The sequence below is a fragment of the Canis lupus genome, chromosome 9 (assembly GCF_003254725.2).
Source record: "Canis lupus dingo isolate Sandy chromosome 9, ASM325472v2, whole genome shotgun sequence".
Lineage (NCBI taxonomy): Eukaryota > Metazoa > Chordata > Mammalia > Carnivora > Canidae > Canis > Canis lupus.
This window is the reverse complement of record NC_064251.1, coordinates 35,261,804-35,286,443: the sequence shown is the minus strand read 5'-3', so window position 1 is coordinate 35,286,443 and position 24,640 is coordinate 35,261,804. Positions and strand designations below refer to the sequence as shown.

General features: G+C 34.7%; 1 protein-coding gene across 2 annotated transcripts in view; it reads right to left on the bottom strand.

Annotated features, from left to right (window-relative positions):
* The window catches only part of DHX40 (DEAH-box helicase 40), a 47,399-nt gene that overhangs the window by 14,508 nt on the left and 8,251 nt on the right, over positions 1-24,640 (bottom strand). For both annotated transcript variants that reach the window (XM_025440012.3, XM_049114159.1), the window contains exons 8-12: positions 16,799-16,898; positions 14,287-14,373; positions 13,968-14,150; positions 9,474-9,554; positions 8,108-8,265 (exon numbers count right to left, since the gene is read on the bottom strand). In XM_025440012.3, the coding sequence (XP_025295797.1) occupies positions 8,108-8,265; positions 9,474-9,554; positions 13,968-14,150; positions 14,287-14,373; positions 16,799-16,898 (609 nt within the window). The remainder of the gene's footprint in view (positions 1-8,107; positions 8,266-9,473; positions 9,555-13,967; positions 14,151-14,286; positions 14,374-16,798; positions 16,899-24,640) is intronic.

The window sequence follows — 24,640 nt, the reverse complement described above, 5'->3', positions numbered from 1 at the left end:
TAGTAGATATGGTTTTGGAAGAAGAAAGAATCAAAATATAGATCAAGAGAGATTATGCAATCTGAAGAATAAAGAAAAAAAGGAATGATGAAAAATGAGCAGCCTCAGAGAAATGTGGGACACCATTAAGCACACGAACATTTATTTGTATAATAGGACTGCCAGAAGGAAAGAAAAGAGGCAGAAACATTTTTAAGGCAATAGCTGAAAAATTCCAAAATTTGATGAAGAACATTAATCTACACATTGAGGAAGCTTAATGAACTCCAAGTAGGATAAAAGCAAAAGGACCCACAGACACATGATAGCCAATATACTGAAAGCAGCAAAAGGAAAATGACTTATTATGCACAAAAGAATCCCAATAAAATTAACAAATGACTTCTCATTAGATGTAATGGATGCTGGAGGACTGTGGAATGATTTATTTATTCACAGTCTTGAAAGAAATTGCCACCTAAGAATCCTATATCCAATAAAATAATCTTTCAAAATGAAGGCAAAATAAAGACATTCCCAGATAACAAAACCTAAAAGAATTAATTGCTTGCATACCTGATTTACAGGAAATAATAAAGGAAGTTATTCAGGCTGAAGGCAAGTGACACCAGACAGTAATTTGAATGACACTGAAAAAAAGCACTGGCAAAAGTAAATATGTAGGTAAATGGAAAAGAAAATATTTCTTCTATTATGTTCCTTTAGTGATTTAAAAGAAACTGCATGAAATATTACCTATAAAATTGTATTGTTGGGTGTATTAATAGAGAAATGTAATAGATTTGACAATAACACCTCATGTATTACATATTTTTTTAAAAAAGAGACCTAGGGGATCCCTGGGTGGCACAGCGGTTTGGCGCCTGCCTTTGGCCCAGGGCGCAATCCTGGAGACCTGGGATCGAATCCCACATCAGGCTCCTGGTGCATGGAGCCTGCTTCTCCCTCTGCCTATGTCTCTGCCTCTCTCTCTCTCTCTGTGACTATCATAAATAAATAAAAAATTAAAAAAAAATAAAAAAAATAAAAAAAATAAAAAGAGACCTAGGTCAGTATCTAAAGGAAAAAAAACCCTCAAACCTGTGCCTGACATAACAATAGAAAAGGCCACTGCTATTTTATAGTTACATTTTCATTATGTGGAATTTGGAGACACTGCTAAATCTCCTAGCTACACCTCAGTGCTTCAGGGGTAATTCACGTTTCATATCCATTAACATGACTAACATCAAGTGCTTCACAAAGGCAAGATTTAATCAAAAATATCTCACCAAATCAAAGCAAAGAATATAAGATATATTCCTGTTGGCTATATTATCTGAATATTCTAAAGAGTAAGACCTATGTTCATAGATACCTAAAGCCAAATATTAGACTAACAAAGAGAAGTCTCCTTTTTCCTTGAGGGCCTACAAATATAGGTCACTTTCAAATAATGTTTTCCTAAAGTGTAGGTCCCAAATAAAGGCCTTCAAGATACTAAAAACCAATTCAATGACCTGATAAAAAAAACAAAGAACACATAATTAAAACCTAAGACCTGAACAACCTAAAAAGTTAAAAAGTTGAGAAAATAATCCATCCACACACAGAAGATTCTAAATAAAAATTTTAAAATCAGGGACACCTAGGTGGCTCAGTCTGTTGAGCATCTGACTCTTGGTTTCAGCTCAGGTCATGATCTCAGGACCACAGAATCCAGTGAGCCCTGTGATGGCCTGTGTGTTCAGTGCAGACTGTGCTTGAGATTCTCTCCCTTTCCCTCTGCCCCTCCCCTCTGTTCCCACATGCTTTCTATTTCTAAAATAAATAAAATCTTAAAAAGAAAAAAAATTTAAAGCCAATACCTGGCCTTCTACTTCCAGTACTGGAATAGACTTAATTTTTCATTTCTTCACAACTTCTTTCAAAGACATATGAAAGTTTAAAGGAATATTATAATACTGTATTTGAAGTTTATAAGGTACTAAATGTAATATATATGACAACAATAGCACACATGATGGAGGAATGAATAGAACTAAATTGTTGCAAGGTTTTCTATATTTTACATGAAGCAATAAAATATTCATTGAGTAAACTGTGATTAAAGATGTAAATTATAAGCCCTCAGCAAGGAGACTAGCAACAAGAATAAAGGGTTCAACACAATCCCTATCAAAATTCTAGCAGACTTTTTCTAGAAAAACCTGGTATGCTGATTCTAAAATCTTTATAGAAATGCAAGGAATATGGAATAACCACAAGAGTATCAAAAAAGGAACACAATGGGATCCCTGGGTGGCTCAGCGGTTTGGCACCTGCTTTTGCCCCAGGGCGCGATCCTGGAGACTTGGGATCGAGTCCCGCGTCGGGTTTCTGGCATGGAGCCGGTTTCTCCCTCTGCCTGTGTCTCTGCCTCTCTCTTTCTATGTCTATCCTGAATAAATAAATAAGTCTTAAAAAAAAAAAAAGGAACACAATGTTGAAAGACTTACAATGTCTGATTTCAAAATTTATCATAAAGCTATTTAATCAACACTAAGTGGCACTGACATAAGGATATACAAACAGATAAATGAATAAAATAAAGTCCAGAAAGAGTCATATATATATACCCATAGATTTTTCTACAAAGGTAACAATGCAGTTCAGTGGGGGAAAGAAATCTTTTCCATAAATGTGCTGGAATAAGTGTATATTCACAGAGGAAAAAAAAGTACCCTAGACCTCAACCTCATACCATATACAAAACTTAATTTCAGATGGATCACTGTACTAAACTTTATTAAAAGCTAGATACTGTAGAGCTTTTAGGTAAATATCCATAGAAATATGAGAGAGAAATATATTTTCACGATCTTGGGGAAGGAAAAGATCTTTTAGCAGTCAGAAAGTAGTAACCACAAAAAATAGTAACAGATGTATTAAACTTCTCAAAATTCAAAAGCAGCCCCTCATCAAAAGCCACTGTTCAGAAAGTAAACAGAAAAGCCCAGAGTAGGAACAACTACATGCAACTCATACCTACCAAATAACTTGTATCCAGAGTAAATTAAAAACTCTGAGATTCCATAATTTTTTAATAAATTTAAAGTATGGGTAAAATATTTTAACAGACAATTCACAAAGGAAGACAGACAAATGGCCAATAATCACATGAATGTATAAAAATATTAGTTAGCAGGAAAATGCACATTAAACCATAAGGAGGGATCACCAATATATAATAGAATGTATAAAATAGAATAGAATGTATAAAATTAACTGACAGGCAACATCAAATGTTGAGGAAGACGTAGTACAAACTGAATTCTCAAACACTGCTGATGGAATTTTAAAATGGCATGGCCATTTTGAGAAAAGGGTTGGCAATTTCTTTTCTTTTTTTTAAAGACTTATTTATTTTAGAGAGAGCAAGTGAGAATATAAACAGGGGGAGGGGCACAAGGAGAAAGAGAATCCCAATCCCAAACCAACTCCCCACTGAGCCTGAAGCCCAACACAGGGCTCCATGAGGGAGGGAGGAGGAGCTTGATCCCACAACTCAAGCTGAATGGGAAACACATGCCTACTCAATACTGTAGCAATTTGTTTCCTAGGTAGTTAACTAAGAGTAATGAAAATATACATCTATAAAAAACCTAGACAGGAATATTCAAAACAGCTTTTTTTTTTTTTAAGATTTATTTTTTTGAGAGATAGTGTATACACTCGCAAGAGAGTGAGGGTGAGAGGAGTAGAGAAGCAGGGAGAGGGACAAGCAGACTCTGTGCTAAGCCCCAGAGCCCAACTCCAACTCGATCTCAAGACCCTGAGATCACAACCTGAGCCAAAACCAAGAGTCCATGGCTTAATGGAGTGTGCCACCCAGGAACCCCTTAACAGCTGTATTCATAAATAGCACCAAATAAGAAACCATTCAAATGTCTATCAATAGAATATTGGTAAAAACTAATTGTAGTATGTCCATACAGTGGAATTACTATTCAATAAAAAGAACAAAGCACTAATAAATACAACATAGATGAATCTCATTACATTATGTTGACCAAAAGAAGCCAAACACAAAAAAAGTACATATTATGTAAGTCCATTTACATGAAGTCTCAGAAAAGCCAAACTTAAAAAAAAAAAAAATCGAGAAGTGGCTAACTGGGAGGAGGTGGGATAGCTAGATTCTGACTGCAAAGGGGTATTGAGGAAATTTTCTGGAGTGATAAAACTGTTCCATACCTTTTTTTTTTTTAAAACTGTTCCATATCTTAACAGGAGTATGGGTTATATGGGTGTGTGCACTTCGCAAAACTAATTGAATTAACAACTTTCATACGTTTCAAGACATGTACATTTTACCTCAAAATAAAAACTGTTAGCAGACATTGGTATATCTGAGGAATCCTAAAACTACTTTTGTATATTCTAGTGACAATGGACAATTAGAATATGGACTCTGGACTAGATAATAGTATTGTGTCAATATTAAATTTCCTAATTTTGGTAAATGGACTATGGTTAAATAAGAGATTGCCCTAATTCTTAGTAAATATGCATATCAATATTTTGTGGTGAGAGTGTAATATTCTCAAAACGTTCCCTTTTTTATTCTAAAAAAGAAATAAAATGCATACATATAGAGATAGAGAAAGAAGAAAAGAATAACACAAATATAGCAAAATACTAAAAACTGCTGAAACAAGGTAAAACATATAAAGGAATTCTTTACTATTCTTTCAACATTTCTGTAAGTTTAAAATTTTATAATATTAAATTTTATAAAGGTAATTAAAAATTAAAAAACTAACGCCAGGGGATCCCTGGGTGGTTCAGTGGTTTGGCGCCTGCCTTTGGCCCAGGGCGCAATCCTGGAGTCCAGGGATCCAGTCGCATGTCAGGCTTCCAGCATGGGGCCTGCCTCTCCCTCTGCCTGTGTCTCTGCCTCTCCCTCTCTCTCTCTCTCTCTCTCTCTCTCTCTCTGTGTCTATCATGGATAGATAAATAAAATCTTAAAAAAAAAAAAAAAAAAAAAAAAAACTAACACCAGAGTGGTTTCATCTATTTAAAAATTCCAAAGAGGAAAAACAGCTCCTTTTTCTGGCCTTACAAGACTATTAGACTGGATCACCCTAATCTAATCTAATTCCCTGAGTTTACAAATGAAGAATGAAGTCCAGAAAAACTAGGCCAATAGTCAGATAATTAGGTTTCAGGGAGTCAGGTTAGAACCCTGGTCTCTTGACTCTCACTTCAACACTCTATAATAGTTTTTAGAGCATCTTTGGCTTTGAAAACCAGCCAAACTTACTTATTTACTCACTTTTTAAGTTTATTATTAAAGGATAGCTGACAAACATGCTACATTAGGTTCGGGTGCACAACATACCAATTCAACGATTCTTTACATTATTCAATGCACGACAGTAAGCATACTTCCTATAAAACATTATTATAATACTACTGACTGTATTCTTATACTGTACTTCTCATCTCCATTACTTATTTATTTATAACTGGAATTTTGTTTCTCTTAATTCCATTCACCTATTTCACCCACCCCCCTACCCACCACCCAGCCAACCTTACTTACTGCATATATAGTCTTCGCTAGAAAAAAAATAATTGTATATTACTAGAACCAAAATTCTGACACTTAAGACTACAATCTAGAAAGTGAGAGGGAAAAAAAAGACTACAATATATTTGAGATAGGCAGCACATGGATTAAACCAGAGTACTTTTATAGAAAAATGTATCCTCCATTATCGTCTTAGCAATAAATAAACCAATCTGGACACAACACTCAGCCTATAAAGGGATATGGCCAGTATGATAGCACATACTATTGTTAGCCTTGGCTGCAGGCAAGATACACTGTCTATTCCAAAGCTTTTTTAAAATTAATTAATTAATTGGGGGCAGGGGACAGAGGCAGTGGGAAAGAGAAAATCTTAAGCAGGCTCCATATGCAGGGGCTTGATCTCACAACCCTGAGATCATGACTTGAGCTGAAAACAAGGGTCAGAAGCTTAACTCACTAAGCCACTCAGGCTCCCCCCAGAGGCTCTTTAAAAAAAAAATTGTGATCCTCTCCACTCCCATTAGGAGAAAATAAAGCTGATGAAGTAAGGTGTGTCCCATACTGACACACCAAGAAAGGAAAGAAGTAGAAGTTTAAAGACATTAGAAATCTCAAAATAATTCTTTGGATACAACGGCTGAACTTCCATTTCTTTTGAGTCTAGGGAAGAAAAGTTAATATATTACTAATGTACTATAACAGGGCAAAGTTCCACTATACTATCTTCCTTTACCAGTGAAAGGAAATTAACTCTCAGCCAGGAACATTATCAACTCTCTATTTCAAGCAGCTCAGTTAAAGGATAACAAAATGTAAAATTCGTTTATCCTCAGTTCCATCCCTCATAGGGCTAGATATATGGGAATAAAAAATGCCAGTCAATCACTGGAGAATCTAAATAAATGGAGAGATATTTCATGTACTTGGATAAGAAGGCTCAATAACTGTCAAGGTATCAGTTCTTTCCAGCCTGACTTACAGATTCAACATAATCCCACCCAGGTAAAGGACCAGCAACGTATTTTATGGATATCAACAATCTGGGTGTAAAGTTTATATAGAAAGGGAAAATAGCCAAAACAATATTGAACTGTTTTGGAAGGGCAAAGTCAGAGAACTGACCCTATCCAACTTCAAGAGTTACTACAAAGCTCCAATAATCAAGACAGTGTGGTACTGACAAAACAGGAAAAGAGATCAATGGAACAGAATACAGGACCCAGAAACAGACCCACACAAATACAGTTAAATGATCTTTAACAAGGAAGAAAGGCGTTTCAATGGAAAAAGGATAATCTTTTGAACAAATGGGGCTAGAACAAATGGACATCTAATTCCTAGAGAATAACATGGGAGAAAACCTAGAGGATGTGATAGAGGATGCTGATAACTTTCCAAATACAGCACCAAAGGCACGACCTGTGATAGAAGTAACTGAAAACTAGACTTCATTAAAATTAAAAACTTCTGCTCTATGAAAGACAACATCAAAAGAATGAGAGGACAAACTACAGACTCAGAAAAATATTTGCAAAAGACATACCTGATAAAGAACTGGTATCTGAAATGTACAAAGAACTCTTAAAGCTCAACAATAAGAAAATTAATTAATTAATTAATTAATTTATTTATTTATTTATTTATTAGTATCCAATTTTTAAAAGATCTGGGGGCACCTGGCTGGCTTAGTTAGTAGAGCATGCAACTCTTGATCTCAGAGTTCTAAGTTTGAGTTCCATGTTGGGTGCAGAGATTACTTAAAAATAAAATCTTTAAATAAAATAACATAAGAAAATGAATAGACCTGAATGGACACTTCACCAGAAAAAGATCTACAATGGCAAACAAGCATATAAGAAGATGGTTAGGGCAGCCCGGGTGGCTCAGCGGTTTAGCGCCACCTTCGGCCCAGGGTGTGATCCTGGAGACCCGGGATCGAGTCCCACGTCAGGCTCCCTGAGTGGAAGCCTGTTTTTCCCTCTGCCTTGTGTCTCTGCCTCTCTCTCTCTGTGTCTCTCATGAATAAATAAATAAAATATTAAAAAAAAAAAAAGAAAAAGAAGAAGAAGATGATTAACACCGTATGTCATCAGGGATCTGCATGGTAAAACAAGATACCAGTATACATTTATTAGAATGGTCAAAATCCAAAACAATGACAATACCAAATGCTGGTGAGAATGTGGAGCAACAGGAATTCTCAGACTCATTGCTTATAAGAGGGTTTGGGGGTTTGGGGGAAGGGATGTAGGGATAAATAGGTGGAGCACAAGGGATGTTTAGGGCAGTGCGATTATTTAGTATATTACTGTAATGGTGGAAATGTTTCATTACAGATTTGTCAAAACCCAAAGAATATACAATACAGTGACCCTTTAAGTAATCATAATGTATCAATACTGGCTCATCAATAATAACAAATGTACTACATGAACAAAAAAATGTTAATAATGAGCAAACTGTGTGCATCTGTACTTATCCTCAATTTTTCTTTAAACCTAAAACTGCTCTAAAAAATAAAGTCCATTATTTTTTAAATAAACTTCTTACCAGGTCTAATGAAGACATTTTCCACAGACAACATTGCTGCTATTGGAAGTAGTAGATCTTCACAATCCAGAGAAGCAGCCTTTATTACTGCACATGTCAGATGTGGAGGGAGAGGAAATTCCACCATAGACAAACCCAATCTGGTCACATGGCCACTCCTTAAAAGAAAGAAAAAGTTCTTAAGTCTTTCTACCTTGAGAGAGTACAAAGGAAATGTTCATCTTCAGAAAGATCAGATACAGTTTATATTACCTTAAATCAAATCCAGAAATTCAATTCAATATAAGAAACATGACACATTGATCATTGGTAAAAGAAAACGTTAAGATGATATGTTCCCTGCTTTCAAGGGCCAATACATCCAAAAAATAAGCAGTGAGGCAGAATAAAGTACATTAAAAAAAAAAAAAAAAAGACACAAAATGCTACAGAAGCATAGAAGATGTCCTCCAAGAAATCAGAGAATAATTACCAAATCTTTCCCCATCACACAATCATGAGAACCAAGACTATGGCTCTCTTATTATTTAGATATATACTCAGCCTAATGCCTGGCATTGAAATTATACTCAAAAATTACTGTAAATGGGACGCCTGGGTGGCTCAGTGGTTAGGAATCTGCCTTTGGCTCAGGGTGTGATCCTGATTTAGCGATTGAGTCCTATATCGGGATCCCTGTGAGGAGCCTGCTTCTCCTTCTGCCTGTGTCTCTGCCTCTCTCTGTCTCTCTCATGAATAAATGAATAAAAGCTTTAAAAAAAAATTACTGTTAAATAATACCAGATATAACATAGTTTACCATGTAATTTTTAAATTCAGAATTATGGCAAAGAAAAACTGAGGAAAAATGCTAACTTCATATAAAATAATCCATTCAATTTAAACAAATCATTTTCTACTGATAAAGGAAACTATTAAGAACCCTATTTTAAAAAGATTGAGGAGATGCCTGGGTGGCTCAGTCAGTTAAGCATCCGACTCTTGATTTTGGCTCAGATCATGATCTCAGGGTCATGGGATCAAGCCCTGCATCAGGCTCTATACTCAGCATGGAGTCTACTTGTCCATCTCCCTCTGCTCCCCTGGCTTGTGCCCACGTGCACACACTCTGTGTGTGTGTGTGTGTGTGTCTCTCTCAAATAAATTAAATTAAATTAAATTAAATTAAATTAAATTAAATTAAATAGAAACTGGGGTACCTGACTGGCTCAGTAGGTAAAGCATGTGATTCTCAATCTCAGGGTCATGAGTTTGAGCCTCATGTGTGGCACAGAGTTTAATTAAAATAAAAATTAAAAATTAAAAAAATAATAAAATGAAACAAAGAAATTAAGATCTGCTATGGTTGGTTTTGTTTTTGTTTTACCTGTCAATAGCATCACACTGGTAAAGTTGTTTAAGAGCTTCCAAAATAAGTCTCTCATTAGGTGGATCCAAATAGGGAAACCTGTGTGTTTAAATGAGATATGAGTGAGATTCCATTTTTTGACCACTGTAAGATTTTATACAGACTTGAAAATTTCTTTAAAAATTTTTACTTGATCTATTTTCAAGCCCTCTTCTCTCTTTTTTTCCTAAGCATTCTGATCATGAGCAGCATTCAACAAAGGAAGAAACTGTTTTTTCTGAATCACACTCTTTTTTTTTTTAATTTTTATTTAAATTCTAGTTAGTTAACATACAGTACAATATTAGTTTCAGGAGTAGAATTCAGTACTGAATCACACTCTTCTATTTAATTCAAGAAGCATTTCTTTTTGATTCCCCCTTAGCTAGAACACTCACTCATTCTTCTCTGCTTATTCTAATCCTGCCCCATTCTTCATAGCCAATGTCAAATCTACTCTGTTCTGTAAACCACAGCTTTTATTATACAATTTTATTATAAACCAGTGGAGAAAAATCAATTGAATGTGGGCAAACATTACAATTAACAGTACTTTAGCATGGCTTTTAATAAAATGGTTAAGTATAGCTGATTAATTTTACCATATTTGCTTTACGTATATTCTTATTTTCTCCTGAATTATCTGAAAACAAGTTGCAAATACAATGCCAATTCACCCCAAAATACTTCAGCATGCATCCTCTGAAAATAGACAATTTAGAAGCATTTGGGTGGTTTAGTCAGTTGAGTATCCCACTCTTGATTTTGGCTCAGGTCATGATCTCAGGGTTCTGAGATGGGGCCCACATCTGGCTCCACAATCAGCACGGAATCTACTTAGGAATCTTTCCCTCTTCCTCTCCCTCCCCCTTTTCTCCTCCCCTCACCCACATGCACACTAGCTCTCTCTTAAATAAATATCTTTGAAGATAAAGATATTCTCTTAATAACCACAAAACTATTAGTGAACATAAGACAATAATATTCACAAAGGGTGGCATATAACCAAGCATGAACATTTACATACATATTGTATTATTAAGAACAATAATTACTTAATACTCTCTGCACTGGATTACTTTTTCCACCGCAAGTCTTAGATGATTAAGTCATCTACTCCAACTTCTCACCTTGAAAAACTCCAACAAAGGACAAAAGGTCCAATACCTTACACAAAAGTCCATCCAAGGATTCACAGCTCTACTTAAAAACAAATAAACAAAAATCTCGTAGACTGTTCTATAATCAGTTTTCCTACAACTTGCACCAACAAGTCCTGGTATCTTCTAGAGCAAGAGTCGACAAACACTTTCTGTAAAAGGCCAGATAGTAAATAGTTTAGGTTTTGTAGGCCATATGGTCTCTGTCACAATTATTCAGCTCTGCTGTTGTAGCAAAAGCAGCCATACTTGAATGAATATGCATGGCTGTGTTCCAATAAAATTTTATTTACAAAAACAGCCAGTGAGCCTGGACCATAGTTTTCGACCCCTGTCCTAGAGCAATACCAAACTAGTCAGCTTCCTCTTCTATATGAGAGCCCTTTCAGATCTGCTAAAAAAAAAAAAAAAACAAAAAAACAAAAAACCTATCATTATTTTTCTCCCTTATTTACCAAATTTGTCAAGCACTCTTTGTATTATTTGCTTTCTAAGAGTGCTTCCTTTGGCAGCACATATACTAAAAAATATTTGCTTTCTAAGAGACCCAACATACCTAATTATCATCTTTCAGAAACACTCTAGCTTGTCAAAATTCTCATAAAATGTGAGGATATCCAAAACTGAACTCCAAATGTAGAGTGACCAACAGGAATGCTATAATTCCAGTCATCTGGATATTGCAATCTATTAATTAAAGTTTATGCCAGTAGGAATTTTTTATTGTTTTCTTAACAGAATAGTAATTGCAAGCTCATACTAAGTTCTGGTGATCTGATAATTTCAGATCTTTCCCACGTGAATTTCCTTAATGTATAACCAAAACACAGGATATAAAATGTAATCTTTCAGACTTTTGCTTGTTGATTTTTGTCCAAGGTTCTGGCTTATTGAGATCATTCTAAATCTTCCGGTTTTAATCAACTACTAATTAGATATCTAGACATTTTCCAAAAATCTGATAACCATGATTTTAATATCTTTAATAGTTTTATTGAAATGGTCATGAGGAAAGAGCAAAGTTCAGCATACTATCAGCCAAACTTCCATCTAGGCTATGCTAAGCCATTAATCAATACATTCTGGATTTAGCTATTAGGCAACTATAATCAGCAGTACTGTCATCTTATTCACAAAGATGTCAAATATAATCTTATTATATACTGTGTAGAAAACAAGAGATATATTAGGTTATTGTTCAATAAATTCTTATGGTACACCCATTATGTGGACTAGTTTTGTCCTCAAACTGAAAAGAAAATCGTTTATTTTAACATATTCTTCATGAACCAGTTTGAGCCATACAGATTATTATAAATCACCATCAAATTCTCTAAAACCATTTTTCTAATAAACTAAGCTAGAATTTGCTAAAGATCAATTTCAAACATACTGGGTAATTATTTCCAGATTCCACCCTTTTCCTAAATAAAGACGTCAAAAATTGTATTTCTCACAATTTTCTGGCAACCTATTCTGCATAATTTCTCTTAGATAACCCTAAATCTGCAAGTTTTTAGTACTATGGAAATAATGTATAAAGCCTCAAGACACTCATTTATGGTCATTAGGTTTTATCTTATTTCCTAATCCATCGTGGTCATCAATTCCTTACCTAGACTTGTTCTTATCTTTCTGATTTTAAAAACATTCTTGATAGAGAAAAAAGAAGCAAGACAATAATTGAAAAGCTCCATTTTCTTTTTTTTTTTTTAAGATTTTATTTATTTATTTATTTGAGAGAGTGAGAGAGAAAACAGAGGGAGAAGGAGAACAGACTCCTGCTGAGCAGAGAGCTGAACCCCCAGGACCCAGAGATCATGACCTGGGCCAAAGGCAGACTCTTAATCAACTAAGCCACCTAGGCACCCCTAAAGCTCCATTTTCCTTCTGTCATCTATGAGTACTCTACCATATATCCCAAATACTGGCTCTATTTTTCCTTATACTACACACATATTAAAAAGAGAGAGGAGGGAGACACTCAGCTGTTTCAGTTGGTGGAGTATGTGACTCTTGATTTTGGAGTTTTGAGTTTGAGCCCCACACTCAGTGTAGAGGTTACTTAAAAATAAAATCTTTTAAAAAAGAGAAAGAAATCTTTTGTTTGTTTCTAGCATTTTGGAACTTTTAGTTAACATTCTAAGTCTTAAAACTTAAGATGGAAAAATAACTCAATGCAGATGATATTAAGTAATTATGATTCCTACTTTTTAAATATATTCTTAATTATATGCCACTCTCAATATTCTTTTTTTCTAATACATGTTTATTCTTGATTATATGTTGCTTTGTAATTATATTATTCACAAAAATAATAATATTATGAATGTTATTTTAAAACCTAGGTTCATCTGAAAGCTTTCTGTTTAGGGATTTGGATTTCTTCAAATGATCCTTCTTTCTCATTGGAATCATTCATGATTACAGTTAGAATTTCATATATTATATGGTTTCCTCTTTTTAAAATCTATGTTCTCATTTAGAAAATATCTACTCTTAAACTGTCCAAAATATATTTTAATTGGCTTTCCAAGAGTATACAATACATATTTGGGTACGCCTAGTAATTATTTTCCTACTTATGAATTTAAAGAATGCATGGTCACCTTCTAAGGTTCCTGACAGTTTCACATTCGCAGTCAATTTAGACTAAAATTAAAATTCAGGGACACCTGGGTGGCTCAGCAGTTGAGCATCATGCCTTCAGCCCAGGGCATGATCCTGGAGACCCAAATAAAATCTTTAAAAAATAATAAATTAAATTAAATTAAATTAAAATTCATCATTTCCTTTACCATGTATAATATGAAATTTCAAGCCCCTACAACAATGTTCTATCCTATGCCAATTAATTATATAGTTTAACATTTGAGTAATTTAACAGTTGTTCCATTCTTTGTTTCATGTGTCTGAATCTTATTTCCCTAACATAAGTTAAGTTTAGTAAAAGCAAAATACTACCACAGAGTATTACTCTATCTCTCAAAGTACTTGGTACAATGCTGGTCATACAAAAGATGCTACCAGAAAACCAGTTTCTGATTGGAATAAAGGTCATTATATATCTTCCATTACAGATGAACAGTGGTCACTAAATGATCCAAATAAACATCAGCATGAATATTTAGGCCAAGGTTAAAACAAGAACAAGGAATCAAATCACAGGAAAGCATTGCAAAGAAGCCTTTTATTTGGGTTTAGCTAAACCTCAAAATGAAAGGGATGTAAGAGTCAAATACTTCAAATGAATTCTGAGGAATAACATGGCTCCATCCTAACAAATTTTTCTTTTTTCAAATTGTCTACATACCTTATAACATCGTGTATGGCAAGGCACTTTAAGGTCAGAACTACAGATGTCAAACTAGTTCTCTTAATCTCAGGGATCACATGGTCAGGCATACACTGGTTCCAAAAATCTTTACTATAGATCCGAAAGCATTTTCCTGAGGAAGTCCTGCCAGCTCGGCCACTTCGCTGTAACGCCTCACTCCTTTAGAAGCAGAAAAAGAGAAGTCCCCAAAACATACTGTAAATTTCCTAAGTAGTTAACATCATACCCCTAAAACAGTTAAAAATTATCTATCAAGTTGTTTTTTGAACAAAAAAAGCTTGACATAGAAACTTACTTTGAAATTGGAACCACCTCCAGGATGTCCAACCCTAATCTGGGATTGTGATTTAACTGCTTCACAAAGCCACCATCTACCACATATCTAAGAAAAACGAAAACCAGTTAAGTTTCTAGAAAATAAGACTTGATTTTTAGCTACTTTGGATTCTCCTTTTCTACCAAACTAACAACTACATGATGACTTTTATATTAAACGTAAAGCCTAAAAGTCAAGAAATGAGAATACCTGTACATCACTAATGGAAATGTACAATGATTAAGCCAAAGTGCAAAATGGTTTGAAGCTTCCTCTAAATGTTAAACACAGAACCACATGACCCAGAAATTGCATTCTTAAGTGTGTCTCAAAAGAACTGAAACAAGTACTCAACCAATATTTGTAGGCATATTTTTGTAGAAGCACTATTCATAAGAGCCAAAAGGTAAAAATAATCTAAATGTCTATTAACTATTAAAGGATAAATGGATAAACAAATTATGGTATACACATACAATAGGATATTATTCAGCCATTAAAACAAATAAAGTGTTGATACATGCTACAGTGTGGATAAACCTTGAAAGCATAAGTGAAAGAAGCCAGACACAAAAGGTCACATACTATATGACCATTCATATGAAATATCCAGAATAAATCTCCATAAAAACAGAAAATAGGTTGGTGGTTGCCAAAGGCTGGAATGGAGAGGAGCATAGGGAATAACTGCTTAAAGGATACAGGGTTTTACTTTGGAGCAATAAAAATGTTTTAGAAGTAGAGATAGTGTTAGTGTTTATACAACACTATAAATGTATTAAATACTGATTGTTCACCTTTAAATGTTAATTTTACATTATGTGAATTTCTCCTCTAAAAAACAAACTTACAAGACACATCTAGACCACTCTAATAGGTTCAGAACCTAATTCCAGGTAGCCTTTAACAATAGCATTTAAATCAATAAAACAGAGAACAAGTCAGGTAAACAACTAAGTTAGGAATAGAAGTAAGTCTACCATTCACTAAAGGAACATTCCAAATATTATTTGGAATATTATTATAAATAATATATATATATATTATAATATATTATAAAAATATTTAATGACTTTTGTCTTTACTGGAAACAGAAAATTAAGAGGTTAACCTACTCTGAAGAAATGACAGCCCTTAGTGAAATATTTATTTTTAAAGTAAAGGAGAAAAGCAAAGGAAATTAAATTTCCTCTCAGATCCAGGTGATCATTTTACCCAAAAGAAAGATAAAGGATCTTTGAGGGATCCCTGGGTGGCGCAGGGGTTTGGCGCCTGCCTTTGGCCTAGGGCGCGATCCTGGAGACCCAGGATCGAATCCCACATCGGGCTCCCAGTGCATGGAGCCTGCTTCTCCCTCTGCCTGTGTCTCTGCCTCTCTCTCTCTCTCTCTCTCTGTGACTATCATAAATAAATAAAAATTAAAAAAAAAAAAAAAAAGAAAGAAAGATAAAGGATCTTTGAGATTTAGGTCTAGTCTTCCTGTGGCAAACAGACAGACTTTTAGTTAAAGACACAAAATATACTGGATAAAAGATAAATATCCAAAAGGACTGTGGTTCAATAGGGCAAAAGAACTTCACATTAACTATCAGTCTAGACTTAAAATTTCCCAGTGTTTCTCCATTAAGTATACTCAAAAATTTGATGGCATCATTGATTACATTAAAAATAAGAGACTCACATCATAGTTCATTTCACAAAAAGGTGAGAAAAGTGAGCAACAGTACCTTCAGCTAAACACTTGGATATACAACACTTAACTCCACCAAGTGCAGGTGCCAGGTGAGAAAGAAATATCAAATCATCTTAGATATATGCTGATAATGAGTATAGAAAAACAGCTTTGTGTTTTTTTTGTTTTTTTTTTTTTTTTATGATAGTCACACAGAGAGAGAGAGAGGCAGAGACACAGGCAGAAGGAGGAGCAGGCTCCATGCACTGGGAGCCCGATGTGGGATTCGATTCCGGGTCTCCAGGATCGCGCCCTGGGCCAAAGGCAGGCGCCAAACCGCTGTGCCACCCAGGGATCCCAGAAAAACAGCTTTGGCTTTCTATTCAATGAATAATGAAACCCATAAAGCATGACACATAATCTTAAATTTGGGAAAAGAAAGCTACAAATTGCCAAGTTCAAGTAGTTAAAAGTATGATCAAGAATACTACGTGTAGGGCACCTGGGTGGCTCGGCAGTTAAGTGCCTGCCTTTGGCCCAGGGCGTGATCCTAGAGTCTCAGGATCGAGCCACAACGGGCTCCCTACATTGAGCCTGGTTCTCTCTCTGACTATGTCTCTGCTTCTGTGTATCTGTCATGAATAAATAAATAAAACCTTAAAAAAGGGGGGGGGAATACTATGTGTACCTCCCACTCCATTTCCTAACCATGGCAATCAATAATTATTAAAAATGGTAGGTGATTACAAGTAGGTGAGAAGGAAATTAGTGGAAGGCACCAAGGAGCAAACTCAAAGCTAAGTGGCTTAAAAGTTGTACCTGATTCCATCTATTGTCAAAGATGTTGCAGAAATATTGGTGGATATGACACATTTTCTAATTCCAGGTGGAGGTGGCAAAAATATTCTTCTCTGTTGATCTAAAATACATGTAAAGAGCAAATGTTAATTTACAACATGCATTTATCAAATTCCACGTTTGAAAAACTTTCTTTTCATTAAAAGTTATGTTTCCTTCACCTCTTTAACTATCTTGAATTCAAAATAGCAAAATTTATCTTTGCTCACCTTTTACTGCTAACTTTTTTAGATCTATTAAACCACAGATTATTATTGCTAAAATAAACCCTATAACAAAATTTATATAGGTCTATGGCTCCCTTTGAGTATATTTAAAAACTGTGGCCCTCTTCTCCATTAAAAGGCACATATGTACACACATACACAAATTTCAAATAACTTCAGGGTGTTCAGGGACTCTCTGAAGCCCATCCAATGACTACACATTCAGGACCTCTCTCTACCTCAAAAACTGATTAGCTAAATGGTTTTTACTTTTTGGGATATTTTTCTAATGCCCACCTCTCTAAGCAAGTAACACAACAGTCATTTCCCCTACCCACACATTCTGAAGAGTGAACCCCAACAAGCAATGCTTATACTATAGTACCCTGTTGCTCCAGCCATAGTTTATGGCACTAAAGATAAACATCTCCCCAAAGTGGGAGCAATCTGATTCTCCTGAAATTTGGAGTAAGATCCAGGAGATGCTCTATTTGATTGGCTAGTCTCTTACAAAGAGGAAAAATGAACTTGTGAACCTAGGGAAGTGGTTAATGCACATGGAGGAAAGCCATGAAAGTTGACAGAGTATTTCTGAGTTCCTGGCTCTTCCCAGCACTTGAGAGGACTGGGTGTAAAATAAGTAGTAAGACAGATTTAGCCAGACTTGCTCTCTGCCAGGTTAAGCACAAAATAAGACAAGAGGGTTAAGAATGTTTGCAAGGAAATGATTACAGTATAGGTGAAAGAAAGTAAGTAAAGGCCCGATAAAGGACATGTGTCAATGCATTCTGAAAATTGTTGAATTACAAGCAGTAGAGTATTAGGCAAAAACAGAAAGTAATCATCAGAAAGATGTTTAAAACTGAGATCAGAAATGATGGTAATGACAAAGTCTAGGATGGAAAGCTTCTGGACGGGTGGCTCAAGTGGGACAAAGCAAAAGATCATTTAAGTTATAGAGATCAAGGAACTTCAAAGCAAGAGATTTGTTTGGACGGATCACAGTACTTCAATAATCTCCAAAAATTAGGAGTGATCATTTCATCAAGTACACAAGTCAATCTATTGGGGGTATAAAAAGAAATTAATAGCATTTTTATATGTTTCATAACTTTTTAAACTGTTATATATTTACTATTGTACATTAGAAGAGTAAGTATATATGTAAGAAGAAAAATAATTAAATGCCTGGATATATTTATTTTCCACAATTATGCCCATATTTGCTTACAAAATTCATCTTTTCTACATAAGCAATCTCAAATTGTTTTCTTTTCAGTCGCTGAGAAAATCTTAACAAAACCTGTTCCCAAATAAAATCTTAAAAAGATCCAAGTGTTCCCAGTATATATAACAGAACAAGCTTGAACTACTGTAAGGGAGAAAAAGAGTGGCACAGATGAGCATAGTGTTAAAAATCAGGGAACTAGGCCAATCATCTCATTTTATAGATGAGAAAACTAAATTCCGGAGAGGTCAATGACTTGCTAAGATTTACACACAGATGGACAAGTTTGAAACCAAGTTGAGTAATGCTGCTATTCTTCCACATTATTCAGAAATTAATTTCACAAGTAAAAAAGTGCTAGAAAGGCAGTTTATAAAAGATCTGTGGAGAAGCTTTAAGGTGAATACAAAAATAATTCCAAAAAGACCTATTTCTTTTACAGTTTTTTGGCAAAAAACTTAAGTGTTAAGAATTATTTTTCAAGTATTAGACTTAGGTAGCTCATTTCTTCCAAATGGTTCAAAAGAGTTTTATACTACTTTGTAGTTCACATTATGTTTATACATTATTTATGATCTACTTATTCTACCACAGTGTTGTTCCATGGAACAAGGACTTTCTTTTATTCAAGACATATCCCCACTACCTAGAACAATATCTAGACCACAGAAAGTGTCCAAGAGAGTTCAATGAATTGATAAATAAAAAATGCATTATATAAATAAGTTAAGACCCTTTCTACCTTTAAAATTCCACACTACCCTAAAATTTGCATACATTAAAAATGGCCTTTCTGAACATATTTATCTAGTCCATTTTTCAATCAACTCATTTCTAAAAATATCTAATTTTTTAAGTGTTCAGGTCAAACAAAATTTCCGTTTCATTTACCATTTTGTTCACTATAATCAACTGAAAAGTCTTGAAACTGCTGTTTTGACAAGACTCATGTTTATTTCATTTACATTTCACTCCCAGTTTAATACCATATTCCCCAAGTACAAACACATACCAGTTTTCCTTAAGTTTATTTATTTATTTTTTAGTGATCTCTACACCCAGTGTGAGGCTCAAACTCACAACCCTGAGATCAAGAGTCACATGCTCTTCTGACTGAGCCAGCCAGGAGCTCCAACACATACCAGTTTTATGTTTGTTTATAAAGATTTGGAAAAAAGTTAAATAAACATATCCTAAAGCACATTCTCACTCTTCAAGAAGGAAAGGGGAAACGGAATACTTTCATTAAGATGTAGTAAAGTCCTAGGATGTTATCAGTGAGGGGAGCAGGGGATTGGCTAACAGCTAAGAAAGATGTTCCAAAGTTTACAAAGAAATAAGGATATGAGATATTACTCATAATGAAGGGACACTCCTAGATATATACATATAGCATATTATATGTTAAGACTAACTGAAACTTCCTCACAAAATTTCTTGTCCTGGGAAGCCTAGGTGGCTCAGTGGTTGAGCATCTGCCTTTGGCTCCGGTCATGATCCGAGGGTCCTGGGATCAAGTGCCCCATTAGGCTCCACACAGGGAGCCTGCTTCTCCCTCTCTCTCAGTCTCTCTCTGCCGCTTTCTCGGTCTCTCATGAATAAATAAATAAAATCTTTAAAAAAAAGAATTGTTTTTTTTACCTTTAAAATCTTTAAAAATTTAAAAATCTTTAAAATTTAATTTTATTTTTTATTTAAATTTTTAATTTAATTTCTTGTCCTGGGATGCCTGGGTGACTCAGTGGTTGAGCATCTGCCTTTGGCTCAGGTCATGATCCCAGGGTCCTGGGATCGAATGCCCCATTAGGCTCCACACAGAGAGCCTGCTTCTCCCTCTCTATCTCTGCCTCTTTCTCGGTCTCTCATGAACAAATAAATAAAATCTTTTAAAAAAAGAATTGTTTTTTATCTTTAAAATCTTTAAAAATTTTTAAATCTTTAAAATTTAATTTTTTATTTAAATTTTTAATTTAATTAAATAAAATTTAATTAAATTTTTTATTTAGATTTTAAATTTTAATTTTAAAATCTTTAAAAAAAAGATTTTATTTATTTATTCATGAGAGACACACAGAGAGAGGCAAAGACACAGGCAGAGGGAGAAGCAGGCTCCCTGCAGGGAGCCTGATGTGGGACTGGATCCCAGGACTCCAGGATCATGCCCTGGGCCCAAGGCAGGCACTAAACCGCTGAGCCACCCAGGGACCCCCAAATAAAATCTTTTTTAAAAAATTTTCTTGTTCCAAGGTCCCCCATAAAGATTCCAAAGAACTATTTCTGAGAGAAGGAAAAAGAAAGAGAAGAAAAAAAAGAAGGTAACTTAAAGTAGTAAACAGAAACTGTTTCTTGGCGGGGGGGAAGATGACAGTTTTGAGAAGAAAGAGGTACAACACTGCTAAAACTGTACCCAGCTTCCCTCAAGAAGTTAGTTTTGGGTGAGTAAAAATGTCTTAAGAATTCTCACTAACACAACTGAAAATCAAATTCCTGACACAGAGAAAAGGCTTGAGATAATCAGTAAGTGCAATTAAAAAAATAACTAGAAGGAAGCTAAAAAACACAGAACACAGGCAATCCAACATAAGAATAACTGAAGTACAGAAACCAATAAATAGATAAAAACTATATTCAAAGATACAACGTGACAGTTTCTCTGAAATAAAGAATTGAGTATTCAGATCAAAAGAACATATATAAAAGTTCATCTTGGTTGTGGTGGTCATTGTACAGGTATGTACATTTGTCAAAACTCATTGAACTTGAAACGCTCATAGTTTGTTACATATAAATGATACCCCAATAAAGTTGATTTTTTAAAAAAGCACATCAAATTCCAGGAAATTCTGATATAAAACGCTCAACACCAAAAATTTCCTAATTAAAACCACTGAATTTTAAACATAAGAGAAATTTTCAGGCAATCAGACAGAAAAAAGCAAATCACTTACTAGGAAGGGGGAAAAAAAAATCAGGCTGCCCTCAGACTTCCGAACTGTGGCAACATTATAAGTCAGAAGACAAGTGGACAATATCTACCAAGTTCTAAGGAAAAGAAAGTGTGACCCAAGAACATAAAATCCAGTCACAATATAGTTCAAGTATACAGGCAAAAGCCAGATATTCTCAAACATAAAAGAGTAATAACAAAAATAATACTCAAGAGCTCTTCTATTAAAAAAAAAAAGTGAACAAAACCCAGGAAACTGAAAATTAACCAAAAGTAACTTATTTTATCCTAAACATTTTATTTACTTGGCAGAGAGAGAGACAGAGAGAGAGAGAGAGAAAGAACATAAGCAGGGGGAGCAGCAGGCAAAGGGAGAGGGAGAAGCAAATTCCCTGCTGAGCAGAGCCCAAGGTGGGGCTTGATCCCAGGACCCTGGGATCATGACCTGAGCCTAAAGCAAACACTTAACTGACTGAGCCACATAGGCACCCTTAGCCAAAAGTAACTTCAGAATGGAAAAACCATGGTCAACAGGATTGATGATAAACACCTAAACAATGTAAAAATAACTAACAAAAATCAGAAGGGAAAGATACAGAAAAATCAAAGTATTTAAATCTTTATCTTCCAAGTCAGATGATCAGCAGATAAGATCTCCAATCTTCTAAAAAGAAGTGATTAACTTCAGCCTCTTAAAATTTTTCATCTTTTTAAACTTGAAAGCAACCTTTTTTTTTTTTAAAAGGAACATTTTATATCATATTCTCAAGTGGTAAAGAGTTACTTGACATTTAATAATTCCTTCAAGTATATTTACATAAAATTAAAAACGTTTTGGGACACCTGGGTGGCTCAGCAGTTAGGCAGTTGCCTTCGGCTCAGGTTGTGATCCCGGGATCCAGGATCAAGTCCCACACTGGGCTCCTGTGAAGAGCCTGCTTCTCCCTCTGCCTATGTCTCTGCCTCTCTGTGTCTCTCATGAATAAATAATCTTTAAAAAATAAAAAAAATAAATAAAAACACTAAAAAAAATAAAAACTTTTTAAAAAAGCAAATAACAGTATAATCTCACTTTTAAAAAGTATTTCTATCAATCCACCTATTTGTTTGCTTATCCTTCTGCATGTACACACACACACACACACACACACACGGTTATTTTTATATGAAGGAACTTGAAGTGATTACTTTCACCTTTGTAACTTTGGACACTGCTTGAATTCATTATAATGAAATTATATCATTTTTCTTTGAATAATTTTTCTTAAAGGAAAATTGGAGCAAAAATATGGAGACACTAAGAGTGTTAATTCTGCACAGTGGCAAATGGATTGTTTCTGTACTTTTCTATTCTTTAAAATTTTCTAAATTTTTAGAAATTTAGAAGGGCTAAAAGAGAAAGGACTTTAATGTTTTAAAGAGAAAAACATTAAAGAACATGTATAACAAAATGCCATTTTTCTTAGAAAAACTTAACAATAATATACACTTAAATATATAAAACAAGTTTAGAACAATATACCTCAGAATACTAGTAGTGATTATCACTTAACCATGTTGGTGAGATTTAATTATCTTACTTTTCTGACTTTATTTTACAACTACATACTCTACAACTATGTGCTCTTTACAACTATGTATGCTTTTAAGACAAAAGAAAATTTTTCCCACTTGGAGAGACTCCATGTAGAGTAAAAATTTTTATGCGAAGCTCACTAGCCTTATTTTCTCTCATCTTTAATCTTAACGTGTAAGGAAAGTATCACTGAAAATTCAAATTCTAGATACCTGCCGAATTGAGATGTCTTCATTTTGCAAGAAACCAAGCAAGCAAGCAAGCAAGCAAACTACTTTTGGATTAATACAAAAGTATTAATCTTTTAAAATACTATATACAATACAAGGTAAAGCTCCTTTCCTTTTCCTCATATATTCTGAAAACACAAGTACTATTTTTCACCCCCTACTGAATAACCAGTTATCAAATGCAGGTTTACCATGTGACCTCAGAAACATTACTTAGTCTCTATCCAAAAAAAAAAAGAGGCCTAATTATGCAAGAAAAATAAATATGGGTATGTGTGCATTTTTCTAGAGAAAGAAACCATGGCTTTCATGATCTTTTAAAAAGAATATGAGACTCCACCCTCTAAAAAGGCTAAGAAGCACTGAGTTTAGATAATTGCTTTCAGTGCTAAAATTGTCAAATTCCATGCAAATATTTTTTGCTTATGAAGTAACAGGTATATTTCAGTAAACCTGATGAACTGCAAAATCTTAAACAAAGGAGGGAAGACAGAAGAGCAAAAAGGTTTGAGGAAACAAGAATAAGGTCCTAGACACAGCTAGCACTTGATATAAGACTTCACAGAATGTCTAACAGAAAGTGAAAAATCTGGAACTCAGATTAAAAAATACTGCCTACACTATGAGCTTGAGAAAACTACCACAAAGGGTAGGGGTTAGGAGTTTAGCCCAGGGAGTAGGATCATATAATCTTGGCAGTAAAAGGGATACCAGAGCACCTCTTCACATTTGACAGTTGAAAATTTTTTATGTCAATTAGGTATCTTAAGATGTCCCTTTAAAACAGCCACCCTCATGGCTAACAGAAATAAAAGCAAATACAACATATTCACCTCATAATCTTCACTTATTTACTAAACCTAGATCTGAGTCATTTTTGATTCACCCTTCACAACAGGCTACAGGCAGGAAACCCTTCTTCCCTCTCCTCACTCCCAAGTACAAGTTTTCTATTCCTAAAAAATAATGGGAAATAAAGGAAATAACATATCCCCACCACCCAAAGTAGCAATAATAAAGAAAATAAGTGCTGTCTTGTATTAGCCAGGCTTAAAAAAAAAGCCTAAGATCCCAGGAACTTACCACTCCCAACTTCATTTCACCCATTACTCAGTACCTTATCAGCTCCATTTGAATGCCTCTTTGCATTGTTATAAATTGCTCCAGTAAATATTACTATGCTCATGATGGATCACCAGTATCTGGCCCTCATAGAGCCCTTGGAACCAGAAGGGAAACTAAAATAAACAAAGCCCTTCAGTAATGGCTCTACCAATACCCAGTTCTACATCTTTACCGTTCACATATATACACCAACACAGAAATCTCATACACTGGGAATTAAGGCTGAAAGCAGGCTGAAATCACACTGGAAAGATAATGAATGCCAAGTTATTAAGTCAGTATTTTAATTGTTGGTAATAAGAAATGGCTGAGATACCCAACAGGAAACTGACATGATCAGAGTTGTGCTTCTGAAAGATTATGCTTACCACTGCAGGTAGGATGGTAAGTTACATCAGGGAAAACAGGTTAGCAGGTTATGTTAACAACTCAGGAAAGGAAATTGAGGATCCCAACTCTAATGATGACAATGAAAAACGAAAATGAATGAA